Source organism: Molothrus aeneus, chromosome Z (assembly GCF_037042795.1).
Source record: "Molothrus aeneus isolate 106 chromosome Z, BPBGC_Maene_1.0, whole genome shotgun sequence".
Taxonomy (NCBI): Eukaryota; Metazoa; Chordata; class Aves; order Passeriformes; family Icteridae; genus Molothrus; species Molothrus aeneus.
This window is the reverse complement of record NC_089680.1, coordinates 46,921,982-46,943,683: the sequence shown is the minus strand read 5'-3', so window position 1 is coordinate 46,943,683 and position 21,702 is coordinate 46,921,982. Positions and strand designations below refer to the sequence as shown.

The following is a 21,702-nucleotide window of genomic DNA, read 5'->3' as shown; positions in this document are numbered from 1 at the left end:
GGTGATACTGAGGAGGTTGAGGTCTGGCTGAGGTGTAGGGCTGAGGTACAGAGCTGCCTGGTGCAGAAGCCATGGGAGAAGGCAGCAGACCACATAGCACCAGGGAGGATGACCAGGAAGGCAACAGGATCCCTCCAAGGAGGTGCCTGTGCAGAGGTGAGTGCTGGAGCCCTCTGCAGCAATGATAGGTGCAGGACTCTGGCTGAGTGAACAGCACTTTGATTCAGGCATCACCGCCAGTCAGCTCTGCTGTGCACACCCAGAGAACTGTGCCAGGCCTTTGACTTCTCAGGAACCAAGGAGTCTACACCACAACTTATCAGGGCCTAACAGAATCATCCTGAGCAGGACTAGCCAAAACTTAAACTGCTGTGGCTGTACTCCTGCACCAAGGCAGGTTAACTACAAATCAACCACCTTACGTTATAGACATCTGTAGCCCCACCCTTGAGGCCATTGTGTTCTCCTGTACAGCAGTGGGCTGTAGTTGTTTAATTACATTACTATTTAATTATCACTCAATAATTGTTTAATTATAATTTTATAATTATTTTATCATCAACAAACCCCTTTAACTCCACAGTGATGTCTTATTTTAAGAATTTATCTTCAATAACTGCTTAAGAGGTGGGACAGCTAAAAGGCAAGGCTGGACTCTGTAGTAGATTTGGACTAGCAAGGTGGGAAAGTTGAGACTCCCAAGGTGGAAATGTTGGGAGCTTATAACTCCTGGCAACAGGAGAATGACTCTTTCTGGTCATGCAAGTATGAACTGAAGGCACTCATGTGCAATACTCTGACAACAAATAAACAGAAACAAGCTTGGTTGGGAGACATGTGAGCCCCTCACAAGGACAGAGCAAGTCATGGTGGCTGGAGACTTTACTTTTGCTGACCTCTCTGTCTCAGAAGGTTTGCTGCTTGTCAGGGCCTTTGATCTGGGGTGCTTTTGTCAAGCCCGCAGATCACAACCTCCTGTCATCCATGTGGGCACCAGTGACACAGCCAAAGGAGGATCTCATGCATGAACACATCACTCTGGAGTCTAGCATAAATGGTATTTCTTTTACAATTTTTGCTGGGAGTAGATCTCTCCCGTACACCAACAGGTACTGTCAGGCATAGAAATAAATATATTTATAAATATTTATATTATAAATATATTTATTGTATATATATATATAAAATATATATAATATAAAATATTATATTATATATAATATTATATATTATATATATTTATATAATTTATATAAATATATATTTATATATTTATAATATATATTATAAATATATTATAATATATTTATATTATAAATATATCATATACACATACATTTAAAAAGGGTGTTTTATATACTGGGTTTCTGATACATTATTAGAGTGTAGAATCAGAAATTGCAATGTGGTTTTAACGACAAGACTTGGACCTTTTCTTTTCAGAGTGCACAACTCTTATTAACCTTAACAGCAATCTGTTATTCCATATGTGGGTGTTCTGCATATTTTGCATGTCAGAATGCATTAAGGTACTCTATTCATAAGAATTGCTGTCATGTTCCCTAGGTCCAGAGACAAAACATGACTAAAGAAGTTAAACTGGTAATCCTTTACAATAAAAAAATAAATCAAACCTTAGCTGTTTTTTGGTTGATTGGTTGGTGTATATCTCCCAGACAAGTGATTCATTAACTCTGAGCAAATCCTTTATGTACTCTGTCAGGAAGTTATTCTAAAACTTAAGAGCTGGAAATAAGCTATTAAATATTAAAATCAGTGTATTTGAAGCACAAATAACTTGCCTGTCATATCATCATATTTGCTAGCTGTCTGGGCCTTAAATTTCAACCTTTTGACTTTGCTATGTTGTTACACAGTTTTCTTTACTTTCAGCTCTGATATGGTTTATTATTTACTAAGTCTTAGTTTTGTTAGCAGAACTAGGGAAACTCCTGATATAGTAAGGAGTCTAAATGCTAAAATAAAGTATGAGTTCTACAGTTATGTCTGCTTCTGATAAATGCATCTATGTTTTCATTAAATACTTATTACTGCTGACTATAATGATTTTGGTGAAATAAAGATGGTTTTCTTGATGGGATTTCCATAGGGGTTTTTTCCCCCACAACAGATGGATGAATTTGTACGGAAGGATTTTCTTCTAAATCTCTGTACCTATGTGAAAAGTATGCATATATTTGATATATAAACATTAATACGTAATTTTGTTTAGATTATGCAGTCTAATGTGTCCCTTATTATAACCCTTATTTGAAAAGGTATAGCTAATCTGGCAATCAAATAAAAAGTTGAAAGACATACCATATCTTATAACTTGGAACTGATCAAGAACTTTGCTGGTTTTCCATAGCAGGGCTCTTGCTTCTCTTATTCAGGGGTTGTTGGTGCTTTTAACTAACAAGTCAGCACTTGATTTATTTCTAGTGTGATTAGAACAGTTTTTTTAAAGACTTTCTTTCAGAAAGGAAGTAACTGTAGAGCTATTATGAAGAAAAAAAAAAACAAAACCCAAAACCAAACTAATTATGTGCTAGGTACTAACCCTTTTTTCTCTCTCTTTTTTTTTTTTTTTTTTTGTAGTGTAGGTATAAGAAATTGAATTTCTCTTTTATTTTCCATTTCAAGACAAAGAGTGCATAAACCTGATCTAATACTTTTATTGTCTCTTCAGCTGTGAGATTTTGGGAAAAAAAGAAAGGTATCCTATTTCAATGAGCATCAGGATTTACCTTTAATTCAGATATCACCAACTTGAAGAGGTGAAAAAACTGCAAATCTGAAACCTCTCTTGCCTAGGAAGATGATACTTCATGAGCCACTTCCTTTCATGTGCAAAAAGAAGCATTATCCCTCAGTTTCCAAATATTGATGTGCTGGTTTAAACCAATAAAACCAACCCCCTTGTGGCTCTTCTTCCCTGCTGGTTGCCAACAGGAGGGCACATTCAAAGCTTTGGTTCTTTGAAGCCACAATTTATTTTAAACTTTCCTTTTCAACCTCCACATATGGTTTGTGTCATTCCTCTCTTCCAATTACTTGCAGTAATGAAGGGAATTCAGAAAAAGAAGTCAACAATGCAGAAGATTTCAGTAATCTAGAAACACTTTTGCTTATGGCTCTATGGGATAGGTACCACTGGATTTCACCAACACACAAAGAACACATTTTATAGAAACAGAAACTTAGTAAGCTTCTCCAGCATTTGGGAAGCTAATGACTCCCACTCCTATCATGTCAGTGGATGCATGAAATTGTTCATTGCTCTCTGAGAAACAAGGAAATGGGAAGGCCAGGACAGACCACTAAAAAACAGCACAGCTCCATCTGCTTTTCATCCACTACTTCCATATTTATACAGTCTTATAAAATCCTCTGGATCTCACCTGGACCTGACATGGTTACTTATTTTCAGGTTTTTTGAAGCTTGCTTACAAATAAATTGCTTCATGAAAGAATTGAGTAACTGAATTTCATCATTCTGAGTGACAAGAGAGCTCTGGTATAATGAACTGTGTTCCTTAAAGGATAAAAACATGATGTGATATTGACACTTCATCAGACTTATTTAATCCTGTACATAAATTTGGGATGATGTACCAGAACTTTCACTTCTCAGTTGTAGCAAAGGCTTTCTATCTGTCACAGTATGTTTTCTCCCTAGACATAAAGAGTACAAGAAGGTTACAAAAGGCTCAGAAGATCCAAGGTTCAAAGTTTGCTCCATTTACCAGAAACACCTCTACCAAGCCAAGAAACTTGTAAAAATGACAATTTTTCTGTACTTCCTGCCCAGGAGTTGCATAATTTGAGTTTAATGAAGTTATAGAATCCAAAGTGCCACAAAATGTTTATCAGGATGTAAAAAGAAGTAAATTTTCTTTTCAGAGGCCTTACATTTTTTTTCCTAATCTTGTTTTACTACTCTTGTCAAAACAAAGACAATGGATGTTCAAAGAATTTTATTTGTTTTTATCTTGAGGCACTTTTTTATTTAAAAAAATATAAAGGTATACTTAAGAAATGGTAGTTTTATCCTGTTTGTTTCATCTTTCAGTTACCAGCCTGTCAAGCAACAACTCCTGCATGAGGAAAAAACCACTTCTAATAAGTTATCACATTTGTGAATGTGACAGCTCCAGTAATAATTCTTTACCTCACTTTTTTTCTACTGTCTAGGGCAGCAGGTGTGCTACACACATGAAATGGGTGGCTAGCCTTCCACTGCTGCCATACTCCACGGCTGCTGGCAGCAGATGTTTTGGCAGACTTAGCTGATGAGAGCCCTTGGATGGTTTAGGTTGTTTTGACAGGTTATACAGATTGCTCAGAGATAAGATGAGAAATTAAAGCACAAAAATTTTAGTTCTTTCCCCTGTGTTACAACTTATAAGTATTTATCTGGAGAGTCAGTTGTTAAAAAATAGCCACAATTGCACACTTACTTGATATCTAAACTACAAAAACTACCATTCTCCAGTCTTCTATCAAAGAAACCTTGTAACTACCTGCCTGGATAAGTGATTCAGTAGTGTATGTAATTATTTGTTAATTGAATGCATTTTCACCTTTTTATTAAAAGATTAATTGATTATTTCCTCAGGCTTTTGAAACAGTCAAATTCTGATACGATTATAAGGTAGTTCCCCAGATTGTAGGAAAGACATGTTCACATGAGTTTCAGCTTTCCAAATCTTGGGCCTCTGACTCTTAACAGGGGAAGAACTATTAGATCAATACAAAAGAAACACATTTAAAGAGGACAGGCTAGGTTGAAAAAAAAAAGGCAAGACAGGTCAATGCAACTTAACCTGCCCCTATGCTTGACTGCCTTTAAGGTAAAGAGGTTTCTCCTCAAATCCAGCCTGAACACCTAGTTTGAAGTTGTGCCATTTGCCTGTAAAGAACCTTGATCTTTCCTCATTAAAACCTCTGTGTCAGTAGTACTGTGGTGCTAGGAGATCTCCTGATAACTGTCTGTTCTTCAGGCAGAGTCCTGCTCCCTCAGCCTTCTCTGCACAGGATAAGTGCACCAACCCGTAGCCACCCTCATGGTTCTCCAGTGAACTTGCTCCAGCAGTTTGTCATGCTCTTCCTTTATGGAGGTCAAAACTGAATGCAATAGTCTAATATTGTAGTGCTCGGAAGACAGTAATAGTCCCTTCTCTCAGCTGACTAGCTGTGTTCCTGGACAGCACAGGATACTGTTGATCCTGGTTGCTGCCAGTGTGCACAGCTGGCTCATTGACAACCAAGACACCCAGGACCTTTTCTGCAGTGCTACCCTGCTGTCTGCTCATTTGGAGGTCAGAGAAGGTGTGTCCCCTGACAGACAATGATGGTAACAATGATTGAGAGGAAAGCTGAGGTACTCAACAATTTCTTTCGCCGCAGTCTTCAGTGGTAACCCCTTTCCCACATCTCCTGAGTGGACAAACAGCAAGATGGGGACTGTGGGAGCAAAGTCTCTCCCACTCTAAGTAAAAATCAGATTTGTGGCCACCTGAAGAACTTAAAAGTCTACGGGAGCCAAGGAGATGCATCCTAGAGTCCTGAGGCAACCAGCTGATGTAGTTGCCAAACTCCTCTCCATGACATTTGAAAAGTTGTGGCTGTCAGGTGAAATCCCAGGTGACTGGATAAGGGAAAACATTGTACCCATCTTTAAAAAGGGTAGAAAGGAGGACCCCTGGAACAGCTGACCTGTGAGCATCACCTCTGTGCCTGGGAAGATCATGGAACAGATCCTGCTGGAAGCTGTGCTAAGGCACATGGAGGACAGGGAGGTGATTTGCGACAGCCAGCATGGCTTTACCAAGGGCAAGTCCTGTCTGACCAGCCTGCAGGCCTTCTGTGATGGAGTGACTCCACTTGTGGACAAGGGAAGGGCAGCAGATGTCATTTATCAGGACTTTGACATGGTTCCCCACAACATCCTTCCCTCTAAAATGGAGAGAGATGGATTTGATGGGTGAACTGTTACATGGATAAGAAATTGGTGGTATCCAGAGGGTATGAGTTCCCTCTCATACCTCAACAGCTCAGAGTTCCAATGGACATCAGTAACCAGTAACCAGTGGTATCCCTCAGGGTCTGTATTGGGACCATTGTTATTTCATAGATTAAGTGCACCCTCATCAAATTTGCAGGTGACGCCAGGCCAAATGCTGAGGCTGACATTCCTGAAAGACAGGATGCCAACCAGAAGCACCTGTACAAGCTCAAGAAGTAGGCCCATGGAAATGTCATGTGGACCAACAAGACCAAGTTCAAGGTGCTGCACCTGGGTCAGGACAACCCCCAGTATCAGGGGACAGGCTGGGGATGAGCAGATGGAGAGCAGCCCTGTGAGAAGGACTTGGGGGTGCTGGCGGGTGAGAGGCTGGACATGACCCAGCCATGGGCACTCCCAGCCCAGAGAGCCAAACGTGTCCTGGGCTGCATCCAGAGCAGCGTGGGCAGCAGGGGAGGGAGGGGATTCTGCCCCTCTGCTCTGCTCTGGGGAGAGCCCACCTGGAGCCCTGCATCCAGCTCTGGGGCCCCAGCACAGAGAGGACATGGACATGTTGGAGTGAGTCCAGAGGAGGGGCTGGACCCTCTTGGGTCCACCAAGATGATGAGAGGGATGGAGCATCTCTCCCACAAGGAAAGGCAGAGAGAGTTGGGATTGTCCAGCCTGGAGAAGAGAAGGCACCTAAATGTAGACTTCCAATAGCAGAGAGGAGCTTACAAGAGAGCTCTAGAGACTTTAAGAATAAATAAAGGTGTGTATTGGCAGAAGGAGGAAATTACTTCAAACTGAAAGAGAGTAAGTTTAGTTCAGATATTACGAAAACAATTATATTCTGTGAGAGTAATGAGGCACTCGAAAAAGTCACCCAGAGATGCTGGGGATGCCCCAGCCCTGGCGGTGTTCATGGTCAGGCTGAATGGGACTTTGAGCAAATTGGCCCAATGAAAGGTGTTCCTGAACACGGCAGAAGAGTTAGATGATCTTTAAGGTTCCTTCCAACCCAAACCAACCCTTTGATTTTATGGTGGGATTCATTTCTTATGTCTGTTCAGGTCCCTGTAGATGGCCGTGTAATGTCTGCTCCCTCAGCTTGGTGTCATGTGTGAGCTTGACATCCCCTGAGAATACTCTGTCACCTTCTCATGGTCTTGATAAACATGCTGAATGCCCAGGGCGCAGGAGAGACCGCTGTAACACTCCTCCCATTATGGGCCTCCAGGCAGAGTTCAAGTATGACCCATCAACTCATACCTTCTGAGTTCAACCATCCAACCTGTTTTTTACCTATCTCCTTGTCCACCCATGCGGAACCATAACACTCCACTATGGATACAAGAATATTGTGGGAGACAAGTCATAAACCTTGCTGAAGTCAAGGATACACTAGTGTCACCTCCTACACAGATTTACACATTTGCCATGGAAAGCAATCAAGTAGGTTGGGCATCATTGACCATTGTCAAATCCAATATTGGCCGTTCCTCTGTCTTTTTCCCCATGAGCCCAGAAATGTGTTCCAAGAGGCCTTGTATTATGATTTCTAAAAAGACTGAAGCAAGGCTGAGTTTGTGGAAGATAGGACCTATCATTATGTGCTTTGGCTGATTCATTGCATTCAGCAGACACACATCTTCAAACACAGGGGTTTCACACTGCTACCCTCTTCCCTTTCCTCCTGTGTATCTAAGACTTTGTACAGCCTCTGTGGTATCTTAGATGTTTTCTAAATCATGTTTGTAGAAGCAATTAGAAGTATTTGAAAGCTTATCTATGCAACTACTCACTCTTTCTCCCACCATAAAAAGTCGTATTACACTTTCTTTGGTCTCTTAATTATTTATACTGTTTCTCCTTGAGAAGGTCAAACCCTTCTGATCATAACTACTTTCATGTTCACAACACAGGAAGGAGACACACAGTAAGAGCAGTAGAAACTAGAAGATGCTAACAAATTTTAGAACTTTACTGTTGGTCTACAGGACAAGGATTTATTACAGAAGAGGTTTATTACACCAGCTTATTACACTTCATCAAATACAGATAAATCAGAACCAGGAACAAAAATTTTAACCACCCTTTGTTGTCTCTCATTGCTTAATGGAGGTACCTGGATGCTGTTTTGAACAGCTGAGTGGAGATTCCCAACACAAAGTTGAGATCAAGACAAGTTGAGATACACAAAATCCAAAGTGATAGCCTCCTTTCTTGTCCCACCCTACTCCATCCATAATAAGTTACCCAACATAATAAGTCACAGAAACAGAGGCATTCCAGAGACTAGCATCATAGAAACATGCAGGTCTGTAAACATTTTCCAAACTAGCAACAAGAAGGTTAACTGAACAAAGGACAAAAAAAGCCCTGTGTTATGGAGGAGGGAGACTTGGCAGAACCCTTTATCTTTTCTCATGAAGTCAGAGATGTTGAGTGTAGAAGGCAAAACCTGTGGGAAATCATTTTCTTCTGCCAATGCATCATCACAAATCTTCCTGAGGTGGAGCTTTGTGTTCTCTAAAATGGTATGACAAAAAGATAGCAAAACCTTCCAGATTAATGTCGTGGCAAAACACTGGATGTCTTACCTCTGAGTCCAGAGAAGGGCAATGAAGATGGCAAAGGGGCTGGAGAACAAGTCTTCCAAGCAGCGACCGAGGGAGCTGTGGCTGCTCAGCCGGAGAAAAGGAGGCTCAGGGGTGACATTATCAAATCAATCTCTACAACTCCCTGAGAGGAGCGTGGGGCTAGGTGGGGATCGGCCTCTTCTCCGAGGCAGCTAGAGACAGCAGAGAGAACCTATTCTCTAGCTGCGCCAAGGGAGATTTAGGACGGACGCTAGGCGGAGTTTCTCCACAGAACGCGCGGCCAGAGGCCGGGCCGGGCTGCCCCGGGAGCAGTCGGAGGGAGGACGGGCCGGGCCGGGCTGCCCAGAGAGGTGTTGGAGGACAGGCCAGGCTGCCCCGGGAGCTGTTGGAGGACAGGCCGGGCCGGGCTGCCCAGAGAGGTGTTGGAAGACAGGCCGGGCCGCCCCGGGAGCAGTCGGAGGACGGGCCGGGCGCGGCGCTGAGGGCGCGGGCGGCAGGGGGCAGCGCGCACCGCCCGCCGGCGCTGCCGCGGCGCCGCCCCCGCCCGCCCCCGCCACCGCCCCGGGGCGGAAGCGCGGGCGGGCGAGCGGCGGCCGGCGCGGAGCGCGCGGAGTCGGCGCCCGGCAAGAATGGCGGACGGGGCGCGCTCGCTGCGCGGCAGCGGCGGCGGTAGCAGCGGCGGCAGCCCGGCCTCCAGCCCGGTGCTGGGCGGGCGGGGCCGCGCCGCGGCGGGGGGCAGCAGCCCGCCGGGCCACGCGTTCCGCAGGGTGACCCTGACCAAGCCCACCTTCTGCCACTACTGCACCGACTTCATCTGGGGGCTGGCCGGATACCAGTGCGAGGGTAAGGGGCTGCCGGGGCGGCGGCGGCGGGACCTGCCGGGGACGCGACCGGGACGAGGTGGGGGGGAGGAAAAATTGCCTAAACCCACTGCTGATAAAAACTCTATTCACAATTAGTATCAACAAACTATAGTACTAAAATCTAATTTTAAAATCTAGTGCAAAACCACAGTACTAAAACGCAATACTGAAATTCATTAATAAAAACAGTGCATTCCATCACAAAAAGAAGTGTCTAAAGGCAGTAATCAAAATTCTAGTAATAGCCTAATAATAACAGTCGTAAAATGCAAAAATCAAGTCTGAAAACTAGAGTCGTGCTGAAATTTCTGTTCCTATTTTAAATTATAGGAGTAACTAATAATAATAATAATAATTCCTAACAAAAATATCGTAAAACCGGAGATGTGTCACTGCTCACTCGTGTGTGGTGACACCGGTGTGTGCGGTGATCCAGCAGTGTCCCAGCCATCCTGGGGCAGACACACTGTGAGCCGCCATGCACCCAGCAAGCTCACGGTGGGTCCATCTCGGGGGCACCCTTACCTGCTGAAATGCCTGATCCCATGGGGAATCTGAGACCTGTGTGGAGTTTGAACCTTTTAAACCTTGGCTGACTTCAGGAAGGGGAGAAGGAATTGCTAGGTTTCCCTGCTGGACTACGCGGCAGCCGAGGTTCTTGGAACAGATAAAAATTATGACTTGTTCTGATGCAGCAAAATCCAGTGGTGTCATAGCAAAAAGAGTGGATCTCTGTGTCCCTCTTTAAAGGAAAACAAACACACCACTACCAACAACAAAAAACCCGAACAAAACAGCACAAAACATGATGTCTTCATGAGCATTTGCAGTCCAGCTGGCTTGGGTTGCAGCTCCCAGGCCAGGTCCAAAGAGTCAGGTTGTACAAGAGCCTCATTGTTTGGGAGGGTGTCAAACAAGGCTGTAGGTGTAGAACAAGTACCCTGCAGTTCTTGAAATAGCTCCTGCCTTTTGTCATTGCCAGGGGTAAAGAGAGTGCTGGATTAAGTTGGGTGGAAGTCATGTTCCTGTGTGGTGCAAAGCAAGTCTTGCAAGGATGGTTTTTTAATTTGCTTAAAAGTTTTCTGAGAGAAATATTATTCTGTCTGTGTAGCATAAGGTCATTGCTTATCCTAATAAGCAACAAAGCTCCGAGCTCACATGATAATTTCTTTTATTGTGAAAATGCACAAAGCCAGTCTTCTGTGTTCTCTTCTATCACTGACTTAAAAAATGGCAAATTTTTTGAGTCATAAAACTGGGCATTCAGGTGCCAGTTTGTCAGTTAAAGATCTGAATAGTTTTGGTAATGCTAACAGCTAATGCTTGCAAAATGTGAAAGGACGAGAATGTCTCACTTTTTTTTTTATGCATTCACATAAAACATACTTAAAGGTAGTGTATTCCTGCAAGTTTCATTTAGGATTTTTTCCTAGTTTTCCACTGCAGTTGGTGTTCTGGAACTTTTCTTCCCCTTTGGCTTTTCCAGCTGAATTCTGGATAAGCATCTTTAGCACCACTTTCTAATGACCATGTGCTGATGGGGCACTTCCAAGCTGCATGGTTAAAATATCTCTTTTAAAACTACATCTGAAAACTCCACCCAAAGTAAGTCACCTCTGTGAGAGGTAATACAAGAGAGGGGAAATACTCTCAGTTTCCATTAGCTCTAACATTTTCTGCTCAGAGTGTGCAGGAAAACCCTGTAATGGCAGCTGGCACAGCAGTCTCCACTGGGTGAAGAATAAGAATTGGGGTTTTTTTGTTTGCTTGGGTTTTTTTGTTTGTTTTTTGTCCTTTCATCTGTTTTCAACCAGCTATGCTTAGAGTCATGTTTGTCTTTCCAACAACTTGCTGCTAAATAACAAATCTCAAAACCACCTGATGGATCATTTGCTCATGTGTCTGCTGTTGTCAAGTTCCAAGTTATTTAATAATGCTAATACGATTTCTTAAATTCCATTTTACTGTTATCTCCTTGTCACATTTACTTTAACTGATGGAGTTTGATCACTGCACTTTAGAAAGTGATAGAAGGAGTGCCAGGCTGTTAAAACAAAAAAGTAACCCACCCAGCTATTAGAGAAGGAAATGTTTTCTGTAGACTTGAAAAACATGGTAGATGATTGCTATCTCCTTTTTTTTCTCTGCAGAGAGTCTGGGTTTGCAGGTGTAATTGCAGCTGTCTTTGGACTCGGTTTGATGAACCACCTAAAGGCTTATGAAGCCATCAAAGGGCCTTTTTCTAAGTAGATTTGCGGTGGTTGCTCTTCCAGATCTGTAGGTTCAGATGTTCAGTCTCCTGATGCTGTTTGTGTTGACGTTCCCTGAAGCTGGTTATTACCAAAACAGAAAGCTTCCAATCTTTGAAGGGAACTAAACACGCTTATAATGTGACTCCTCCAGTTATTGAAAGGAAAGGAAAAAAAAAATAAGCATACCAAAAAAGCCCACCTCTTATCTGTCATTAGTTTGAGTAGCTGTATGGCCTAAATCACTGGGATTTTTGTTTTAATTGTGATTGAACTTTAGACTCTTGGAGAATGCCATCTTCTATGTGTGAATGATAAAGTTTGTAGGGTTTTTCTGTTAACTTATCAACTACTCAGTAGACTGGCACATCCCCATGTGACTTACATAGCTGTGTAGCAAAAGTACAAGAAAACAGAATGAATTCTCAAAACATTCTCATAGTGGAAGCCAAGATGGTCCTTATTTTTTTTCTGTGAATTCCAAAAAGTTTATGGAAGAGATGCTCTGTTGCTCTCCATAAAAGGTATAAAGTGTCCTGCATCTATTCTGATTGTTTAAAGTAAAATACTGTTTCCCACTGTAGTATGGGGGCCAACCACTGTCGCCAGCACTTTGTATGGGATTGACAGTACTCCAGGGGAGAATTGCAGCTCTCTTACTTAGATTGGCAAGATATTTTTACAAGTGAATTTTATAGGGAATGCAATACTGTTCCTGTATGGAATAGGTGTCCATTTGGGTCTGAAGATGTCATGTATTAAGCTTCTGTGCACATATTTATGTAATATCGGTCAACCAGGCTTGCATCTGTGGTTTTTTCACATGTCCTCCCCACCCTGACAAATCTGTTTTCTGTAAATCTTTTGTAAAGAACTATTTTTCTTACCACTTTGCTATTTGTAGCTGTGACTTCCTTTGATAAGTAAGCGTATGTGTGACAGAATAAGTGAAGCTTGAGTTGTAGCATGGAAAAACTTCTCTCTTATATTGCTTTTCTAATATATCTTGCTTTCCTAATCATGGTCATTTCAGGTTTGAGTGGGTTTAAATTTCCTCAGATTTGCCAAAGAAGAGGCAGTGTAAATGACTGAGGTTTTGTGCACGCATCTTAAAAATGAAAAATACTAGATAGATGAGGCGCGTATAAGAATTGTAAAGAGAGCTCTTATTGGTAGTTCACAGTAGGACCAATTTCATACACTAAAAGGTAGCTAGCAGATATTTTGTACTGGAGTTTGGGATTAGTTTCAGTCACCAAGAAATACATTTCTTTTCACAGTGCTTTTATTTTACATAAAACACTTCAAGGAAAAAAACGAGCTGGATGAATTGTGGATCTGTACATTTTTGGGGGCGACAATAATTTCCAGTTCTATAAAACTTTATAATGTAAAGTCAGTTTGGTTTACTTTGGCCAAGGATAAAATGTAGGGGATTTAAGTAATAAGCAAGTTTGATTGAAAATTTATAGTTGTTTAGCCATTTTAGGTTTTTTATACCTATGTATTTCATTAGAATATTTATGGGAAGCTGCAGTCGTGGACGTCTTTATATGTATTTGAGCAGATAGGGCACCTGTCTAGATATGAAGGCTCTAAGTCAAATAATATTTTGGGGAAACAACATCTTTATTTTCTGGTTTTGTTTCTGGGTGAGGAGTTGAAGGGATTTGGGGGGTGGGGAGGGGTGGGTTAAATTTTTTTTTTTAGGCTTCTAAGCAGACCATCCAAACTTATTCCAAGATGTATAAAGCTTTGTTTCCTTTAATCTGATTTAGATGTTGGCTGACAACACCACAGTTTTTCCAGAATAAAATGTAAACGATGGATCTGAGTTATATTTATGACATAAATCTCAGATTTGGCAAGACAGCCAGAAAGCTGCTGTAATTTATATGGGCATGTCCCTGATAAGGACAAGCCGTGTTGTTCCTTGTTGATTTAGGAGAGCTTGGATATGTTCAGACAGCATTTGCAGCAGTCTTCAGATGCATATTTTGGACAAATTTTGTATGCAGTCTATTAAGTTTAAAGGCTGTTATAAGAAAATAGAGTCAGAGAAGGTGTGTTAAAGCTGGGAGTTTGTTGCGATATGGAAGTAGTAGCAGGGAATAAGGGGACAAGGGGCTGTCTCCTTGGACTCTCATCCTTTCTAGCTCTGTTGTTGAGATAGGCATGTGAAACATCCTTCATCCTACAGTTTTCATTCAGATCTGTTTTGAAGGAAGTGAGTGATATATGAGATTCCCCCAAGAGTCTTAATGCTTGCAGTTCAAAAGGAAAAACATATTCTTCCTTCTTGTGATGAGCTTTGCTTGCTTTTAGTGCGTTACCACAATACAATTTCGCTTCTATCCTCCAATCAGTTTGTGTTTTCAAGACTTTGCTGCCTTTATTCTTCAGTGGTTTTCTTGCCAGTGGTGGGGCCCTTCTGTTCAGCAATATGTTCGGTGCTGAGATACTTGAGTGAGTGTGACTTTGCTACATTTGAAACTTAGATGGAACAAACAAAGACAGTCAAAAAAGAAAAAAAAAAAACAAAACCACACACATATCCAAGTAATTCCACAAAATAAAACCTTACACAGAAACTAGGCTCAGTTCAGCTGATATACGTGTTGAGAAAAATGTTTGGAGCATTGACTGACACACTGAGAAATGCAATTTACTGGTCTGTATTTGAAGGATAATCCATTTTATACTGAGGAGAATTCATGCTTTTCTTTTCCCTGCCTCCTTCTGACATTGCCTCAGAGGAAAATATCACTGTCACCATCAGTGATGCAGAGAAAAGGACAGGGTGCTTCGTGAGAATGCACACAGCTTTTGTAGCTGGAAGCTATAGTTTGTGTTGATAGCATTAGCTCAGATTTCAGTCCAGAAACTCAATTGGGTAGTAAATAACTACTGCAGAAAGTGCTAAAGCCTGTAATCCAATACCAAGCCTTGCACAGCACTTTCATATATCATCTGTGTTACTGCCTCAGTCTGACTCGTTAAGCAGTGACAAAAGCAGTAAGGAAGGTGCTCATCAACCCATCACGGTCTGAAGTGGCTGTGGCTGGTGCTCTGCAGATTCTCTTTCTAGATGATAATTTATCAAATATACTTAGACATACTATGTTCAGGTGTTTCTCAGCCATCTTCAAGGATAGTACCTTGGACTCCTTTTAATCTTGCACAAAATTTTTCAGTCTTTCTCTGGTAAGTTTCCCACAGACCATAGTTCTTGCAGTCCTATGCTAAGGGTCTGAAAATTGCTTTACAGCAGGGACGCTGCTTATGTGCAATGGGCATTAATTACCTATTTTTAATTGTAACTCAAGGTGGGGCCTCCTGCGTTTACTGCCAGGGGGAATGGAATGCAAGGTGCTTAGTTTTCATTCACCTGTGGTCAGTTTGTAACAAATGTTTCTGTTGATTCCACCCACCAGCACCACCCATACTTGGAATTGTAAGTCCAAGAATAATAAGTTTTTCCTTTTTTTTCTTCCTTTTTTTTCCTTCCTTTTTTTTTTTTTTTTGGTGGATTCCCTCTAGGCATGATGCCTTTGCTGGTCTGTTTCTTCTTTTTTGATTCCATGCTTTTTATAACTTGTCCATAATATTGCTTTGTTTCTTAGTATCTGTAGAAAGATGGTTCTCTTCCTGATTTTGGGGCACCCTTCTCAGGTGTCAGCTCTGAATTCTCATTGAACCATGCTGTCCCTGGATGAGCTTTACTTTTTGGTTATGTCACTTGTTTCTTCCAGAGGTGTTTCTAACTCTGCCTTTCATTAGCTCAAACTGACTTCCTTCTGGGCTACTTGTTGGTCAATTAGATCCATCCTGAGCTGGCTCTTGAAAGTACCTGTGGTGAAACTGCTTTTGCAACACTTAAAGAAAACAGGTGACTGTTACTTGAATAATGTTTAATTTGACTCAGGTCCAGTGGGGAAAGAGCAGATTGTGTGTATAGTATATACACGTTTCTAAAGGATTAAACAATACATGCTGATCAGCTCCTGTTCTTTTTGCATTTTCCCCCTCTCCAGCCTTTTAATTAATATAACTTTCAATTTGTGAGAAGCCTGTTAGGAAACACTCCCAAGCAGAGAGTGAAACCTAACATGTGTATATCACAGTGTGATAAGGAACATTTTGGAAGCACACTTCTTTTTTTTTTCCCTAAGTGTGCTACCACAGTATTCTTCCTTATTGTTGCCTACTGTTGTCTCACTTGTGGAAGTTTGTTATTCAGTAGAGTACAGTCAACCACTCATTTCACTTCCTGTTCTTATTTAAGCATTTTTATTTGCTTGGCTCTAGAAGGATGGGGGTGGGGCTGTGTGTATATTCATGCATATATATTCACATATATTTATGTGACTTTGTTGCTTTCTTTCCTGTTCAGGATTGAATATCAATGGATTATTACCAGTGAATATTACCAGTACTTGGAAATATGTTTAGGATTATTAATGTGATGCGCTGGTATCACCTCCTTGGCTTCTTTTTAAATACCAGCTCTATGATATAATTGTATGGCCCTTACTATTGTAAAAATATCATTATTTAAGACCTAAAGCAACTAAAAGAATAAACAATGTTGTATTTGACCACAGTTTAATCCATGCTTGAAGGTTTTACATACACAATACTGCTAGAGACATTCTGAATATTTAGCTAAACTGATTTTCTGGTAAGAGATTATTGAATTATTGAATAATTTGAATTTTAGGGGTTAAAATAGGAGCATTGTGTTGTTCTGGCGGGTAGCATTAGGTTATGGTGGCTAGGAAATACGACATCCAGTTTAAGTGCAAGAATGCATAGAAAAAAAATCTCAGTTCCTCATTGCTTTTCTTTCTGCTTGGCAGCTTGTGTCACTTATTAGTGTCTTGGTTTGTCATGCTATAATTCAGGAAATTAGTCTTTCCTTTTTATGCAATACTTTCTCTGCAGAATGTGAAAATAATAACTGGAACACCTTGTTAACCAGAACATAAGAAATAATTCACTAACCAGTTTCTTAAGTGGTTCAAGCAAAAATACTTCCTCAGTGCTGAAACCATGATGTGGTTAGGATCTTTGCCTGGAATCATCATAAATACAAGGAAATGGGTAAGATTCCCCTAAGCATGAAGATGGTGTGAGGGAAGGCTCTGAACATAAAGTGAAGGAACTGATTGCATTTGAGACTGTGAATGCTTTATTTCAGAATAAAAAAGCCTTTTTGTGAGATGACAGATTTTCTTCAGAATCTAGTTAGGATGGCAGAGTAAGTCATCACACATACAAATTTGCATGAGAAACTGATTAGGACTAGCAATCCTGGCATATATCTGCTATAAAAAGAATCCCTTAGAATTAAAACAAATATGTGGGCTGAGCACCAACCTAGGAGAAACTGCTTTTTCACATTCAACCTCTTGTCAAAACAGTATTGATACAGTGTACTGGAAAAGCTGATTTAAAAATCTTTGGATATTCACATGATTTAAACCTCTCAAGACACTTTTGCAGGTTGTTGCCCAGGTTTTGGGTGGATGCTGTTGGATGTCCCAGTGCATAGTGCAGTGCTGGAGCAGTTGTGCAGGTGAGCTGTGAGCAGGGTGTCTGCCCTCACTGCTGACAGTTGTCCGTGGTAGCAATAGCAGCCCTTCCAAAAGGGAGTCACAATCTCTTTGTCCTAGAAAATGGTTTTCAATTGCAGTTATGTTTGATGCTCCAACTCTCTGTCTGAATGCTGGGCAGACTTAATTCTGTTGACTGAAGATGCTGAGTGAGAAACCGAACACGTGATCCAAGATGAGGAGGTGTGAAAGAAGAGATGTAACCTTAAACAAGGAGAACTTAATAGATTCCTGTTTCAATTTCTGTGCAGAAATCAAGTACAGACTTACAGGCTTGTATTTTCTCTTGTGAAGAAGTTAACTAACAGCAGCTGGGACTTTTGGTTGCCAAATCCTTTTTTAAAAAATAGGCTAAAGTAGAAGGTAAAAATACTAGCATGTTAAAAATACTTTCAAAATAGCCAAATATCATTGTGTCCATTTTCATTTTGACCTCTGTTATTCTGTTCCTATTATATTTCTTTCCAGAATAGCTCCTGTTTGGCAAATGCATAAAGATTTCTTGACATTATTGTATTTTTCATTCAAGCACCTTTTCTTCAGGTGAACCAAATAGATTATTTAAAACTAAATCCATAAGATAATGGAGATATATTACATTTTTTTGGTTTTGCTTTCTTACATTTGCTTTTGCTCAGCTCAGTGTAACATTTTTCTTAAATATGCTGTCCTGGGAAACTTTAAGAACCTTTCAGTGTATATTGAAAATTCATGTGCATAAATTAATAGCTGATTATGCCACATAGGAAATTAAGATCAAGTGCTACAAGAACTTTCTCTGTCTGATCAATTGAGAAGACCACACCAAACGACACTAAAATGAAATTAATATATGAGCCTTGATATAATTTGATCCCTCTTTGGGAAAGATTTATGTCTTTTCAGAGAGAGATTTTGAGGTTCAGTGTTTATGGACAGAGTTATTTTATTTTTGGAAGTTCTGGTGTATTCATCAGTGGTATATATAAGTTGTACTGCAGGTTTCTGTTGTCCATATAGATGTAAACACTCATCTTCTATGAATTTTGTATGATCTTAGATACATGAAAGACTGTTGCTTTAATTCAGGAGAAATATAGTCCTCAATCTCATCAGTGACACAAGCCTAAGTGCTGGAACTAAAATGCTCACACTTTCTTAAAAAGAATCTTACGAAAATACTTTAGGTGAATAAAATGAAGAATCAGGATTTAAAAAAAAATCACGAGATCAGCACTTTCAATTTGCTTTATGGAAATAGTTCCTAGTGTTTTGTTTTCCTGATTCACCACTGTGTGAATCATTTGCCTTTAGTTTCCTGACCGTGTCAATAGTTTTTTAGTAACCACACTGGAGAAAATACTGAATGTACTTACCCAGTTGGCACAGGATTCTGTTTCTTTGCTTTCTGCATTTTTCCTCTCCATTTTTTCCAGGTCTGAGTATTTTTCACTCAAATCCTATTGTTTTATACACTTCTGAGTGTGATGCAACTTGGAAATGAAGCCCTATAGGAATGACAAGTAAAGGTTGGCATGGCCGCTCTGGGGTATCTTGGTTTTTTAACTTGTTTTGTGTTGCTGGGAAGTATTGAGATGCCTTAGATAATCCAGAGATTACCAAAATTAAATGTGGAAGAAAATTTATTTTGGGTTTATGTCGATTAATAATGGGACCTACATTTTAAATGTATCCTTGAAAAATTGTAACTGTGCTGTGGAGGCTTGTGGATGCTACTGCAACTAAGCTTAGCAGTGATTTTTCTTCTAGTATCTTCAGGATTTTTTATTATATTTTTATGTTGTGTGTTCAGTTTTTAAGCAGCAGAAGAGGGATTGCAAACCTTCTGTCTGCTGGTTATATCACTGAGTGGAAAAGATTGTGTTTATGTGAAATGCTGCCTGGCTCTCCTTGGTCCACACATAACATCTTATGTGAGTTTTGGAGGGAATTCTCACTTTCCCCCACTGCTAAGAGCGTAGAGCTAACTCAGTGAGTTCCTGTGCGCATGGGATACACGTGGGGTTTACCCTGGTGATATGCCCCATAGGTGCAGAACTGGTGTGTATTACAGCTGTCTGTAGCCTGTAGTGTGGAGAATGTCTCCAAGTCTTTGGGCGCTGTGAGTGTCCAGGCAGCTGTGTCAATATCACATTTTTCTGCCAAAATTCCGTCACAGCTTATGAAGTCCTACTGTGCATTAAGTTCAGCTAAGATACACCCTGTTTATTTCAGTGTAACTCAAATTCTTCTTTTTCAAAGTTGGAGATGTGCTACTGTTATTTCCCTTTTATGTGTGCAGAGGCATTTCAATGTAGGTATGTCTAATGGAGCAGAAGCATTAACAGGAGTGTTTTTGCACAGGACACGTCTGTGTTGTTGTTGAGGAGGATGACACTGACATGGCAGTGTGTGGATTTATTTGTGCTGTTCTGGGTAACAAGTGACAGTGATATAGGAGGCCACATGTGTGAGGGCTGGAACCCTGCAGTGTTCGTGCAGGCTGCCTAGCCATGATCACCTCGTGAAGTCAGCAAGTCTAAGGGCAAGGTGCTTCAACTGGCTGGTGGCAATCCCAGGCATAAGTACAGACTGGGAGAAGAAGTCATTTCACAGCAGCCCTGTGGTGAAGGACTTGAAGTTGTGATGGATGAAAAGCTGGACTCAAGCTGGCAATACCAGAATCAAGCACATCCTGGGCTTCATCCAAAGCAATGTGGCCAGTAGGTCAAGGTAGGTGATTCTGTTCCTTTACTCTGCCCCTGTGAGACTCCACCTGGAACACCGCATACAGCTTAGGATCCTCAGCACAAGAAAGACATGGACCTCTTAAAGTGTGTCCAGAGGAAGGTGATGAAGATGATTGGAAGGATGGAGTACCTCTGCAATAAAGACACACTGAGAGCTGGAGTTGTTCAGCCTGGAGAAGAGAAAGCTTTCAGTACCTTAAGAGGAAGTTATAAAAAAGGAGGAAGAGGGACTTTTTATATGGGCAGATAGTGACAGGAAAGGAGATAATGATTTTAAACTGAAATAGAGTATCTTTAGATTCGATGTTAGGAAGAATTTCTTTGCCCAGAGGCTGGAACAGGTGGCCCAGAGAATACCTCATTCCTGAAGATGTACAAGGCCAGATTGAATGGTCTGGTGAGCAACCTGGTGTGGGGAATGGCAATATGAGTTGAAACTACGTGTTCTTCAAGGTCCCCTTCAGCACTAACAATTCCATGATTCTGCGATGAAGTTTTTGTTGCAAGGATGCTTGCAGTAAATGTCAAATGGTTTTAGTGCATTTTCCTTTAAATTGAGAGCTGGATCAGTCTTCGCGGTAATTTTTGTTGTGCTGTTCTGAATGCTGTAAGCTGTAGCTCTTTGTTTTGACCAGTAGCTGTAAGTCAGCTGGACAGCGCTGGTAAACAATTGACAAAGTTCCTCTTTGTAAGGTATCACCCTGAAAACAGTGACTTGGCGAAGCTGTTGCAGACAACAGCTGCAGGGAGGTAAGCATTTATGACACTGGTGTGCATGCCCTGCAGTAGGTGGTTCTGTGGTCCAGCTGGATCTTCCTTGTTCTTCTGGTTTTAACCATATCATGTTTCTCTGCCCCTCCTGTCCAATTTCATCTACACATGCTGCCAAGCTGGCCCATCTCTGCTCCAGCCCCTGGGGTTCAGGTGGTTGCATGGGCAGTCTGCAGCAAAAGACATAAGAGGCACCAGCTTAAGACAGAGCCAGGAGAAATTTCTGATTGCTAAATGGTCTTCAAGAGTCTTTTAGTGATATCTGGTACTTGATTTTCTTATCACCATTGCATCTTGCTGAAACCATGAGTTGGGTGTCATTGGAGGACCTTCTTCTTTGAAGGTTATTAGGATGTCTGGCCTTTCGCTGTGTGTGCAGGGAGTGCAATCAGAGGTTTTTCTGTCAACCTTCAAACCGGCTTGACCCTTTCTAGCTGTGTAAAGGCTGCAGTCTGGAAAACCTGGAAAAAAGCCACAACTGTATTACATGATCTTGTATCTTGCTTGTGTGGGCAACCTTCATCCTTCTGCCTATACGGAAGAGCTGCTCAGGTACTTAATTGTTTGCCCTCGGACAGATTTCTGTGGTTCAGAGAAAATTTCTTTTTGGGCTCCTGTCTTCAGCATCCCTAAAGACTACTGATAGCTGGTGTGGTTGGGAGCCTGCTAGGAGAAGAGTCACAGCCTATGGCCTATTGCTGTTACATCGTTGGTGGCAAAAACTGTGTCCCTCCAGGCTCCCTGTGCTGCTTCACATGGTTAGTGGGAGGCCCCTGAAGGACCTCTTTGTCTCAGAATTGTCAGGAGATGAGTTGCTGAACTCTCTCCCCTAATGTAGCCCTCTTGGAGATTTTTTGTTTTC

At 41.3% G+C, this 21,702-nt stretch overlaps 2 protein-coding genes across 2 annotated transcripts in view; one reads left to right on the top strand and one right to left on the bottom strand.

Annotated features, from left to right (window-relative positions):
* Window positions 1-8,857, bottom strand: part of ACO1 (aconitase 1) — a 55,441-nt gene extending 46,584 nt beyond the window's left edge. Inside the window, exon 1 of the mRNA XM_066569749.1 lies at window positions 8,614-8,857. The gene's annotated coding sequence lies outside the window, so the exon portion shown is untranslated. The remainder of the gene's footprint in view (window positions 1-8,613) is intronic.
* A 385-nt stretch (window positions 8,858-9,242) lies between these two features.
* Window positions 9,243-21,702, top strand: part of DGKQ (diacylglycerol kinase theta) — an 81,387-nt gene continuing 68,927 nt past the window's right edge. The window contains exon 1 of the mRNA XM_066569747.1: window positions 9,243-9,456. Within this exon, the coding sequence (XP_066425844.1) occupies window positions 9,243-9,456 (214 nt within the window). The remainder of the gene's footprint in view (window positions 9,457-21,702) is intronic.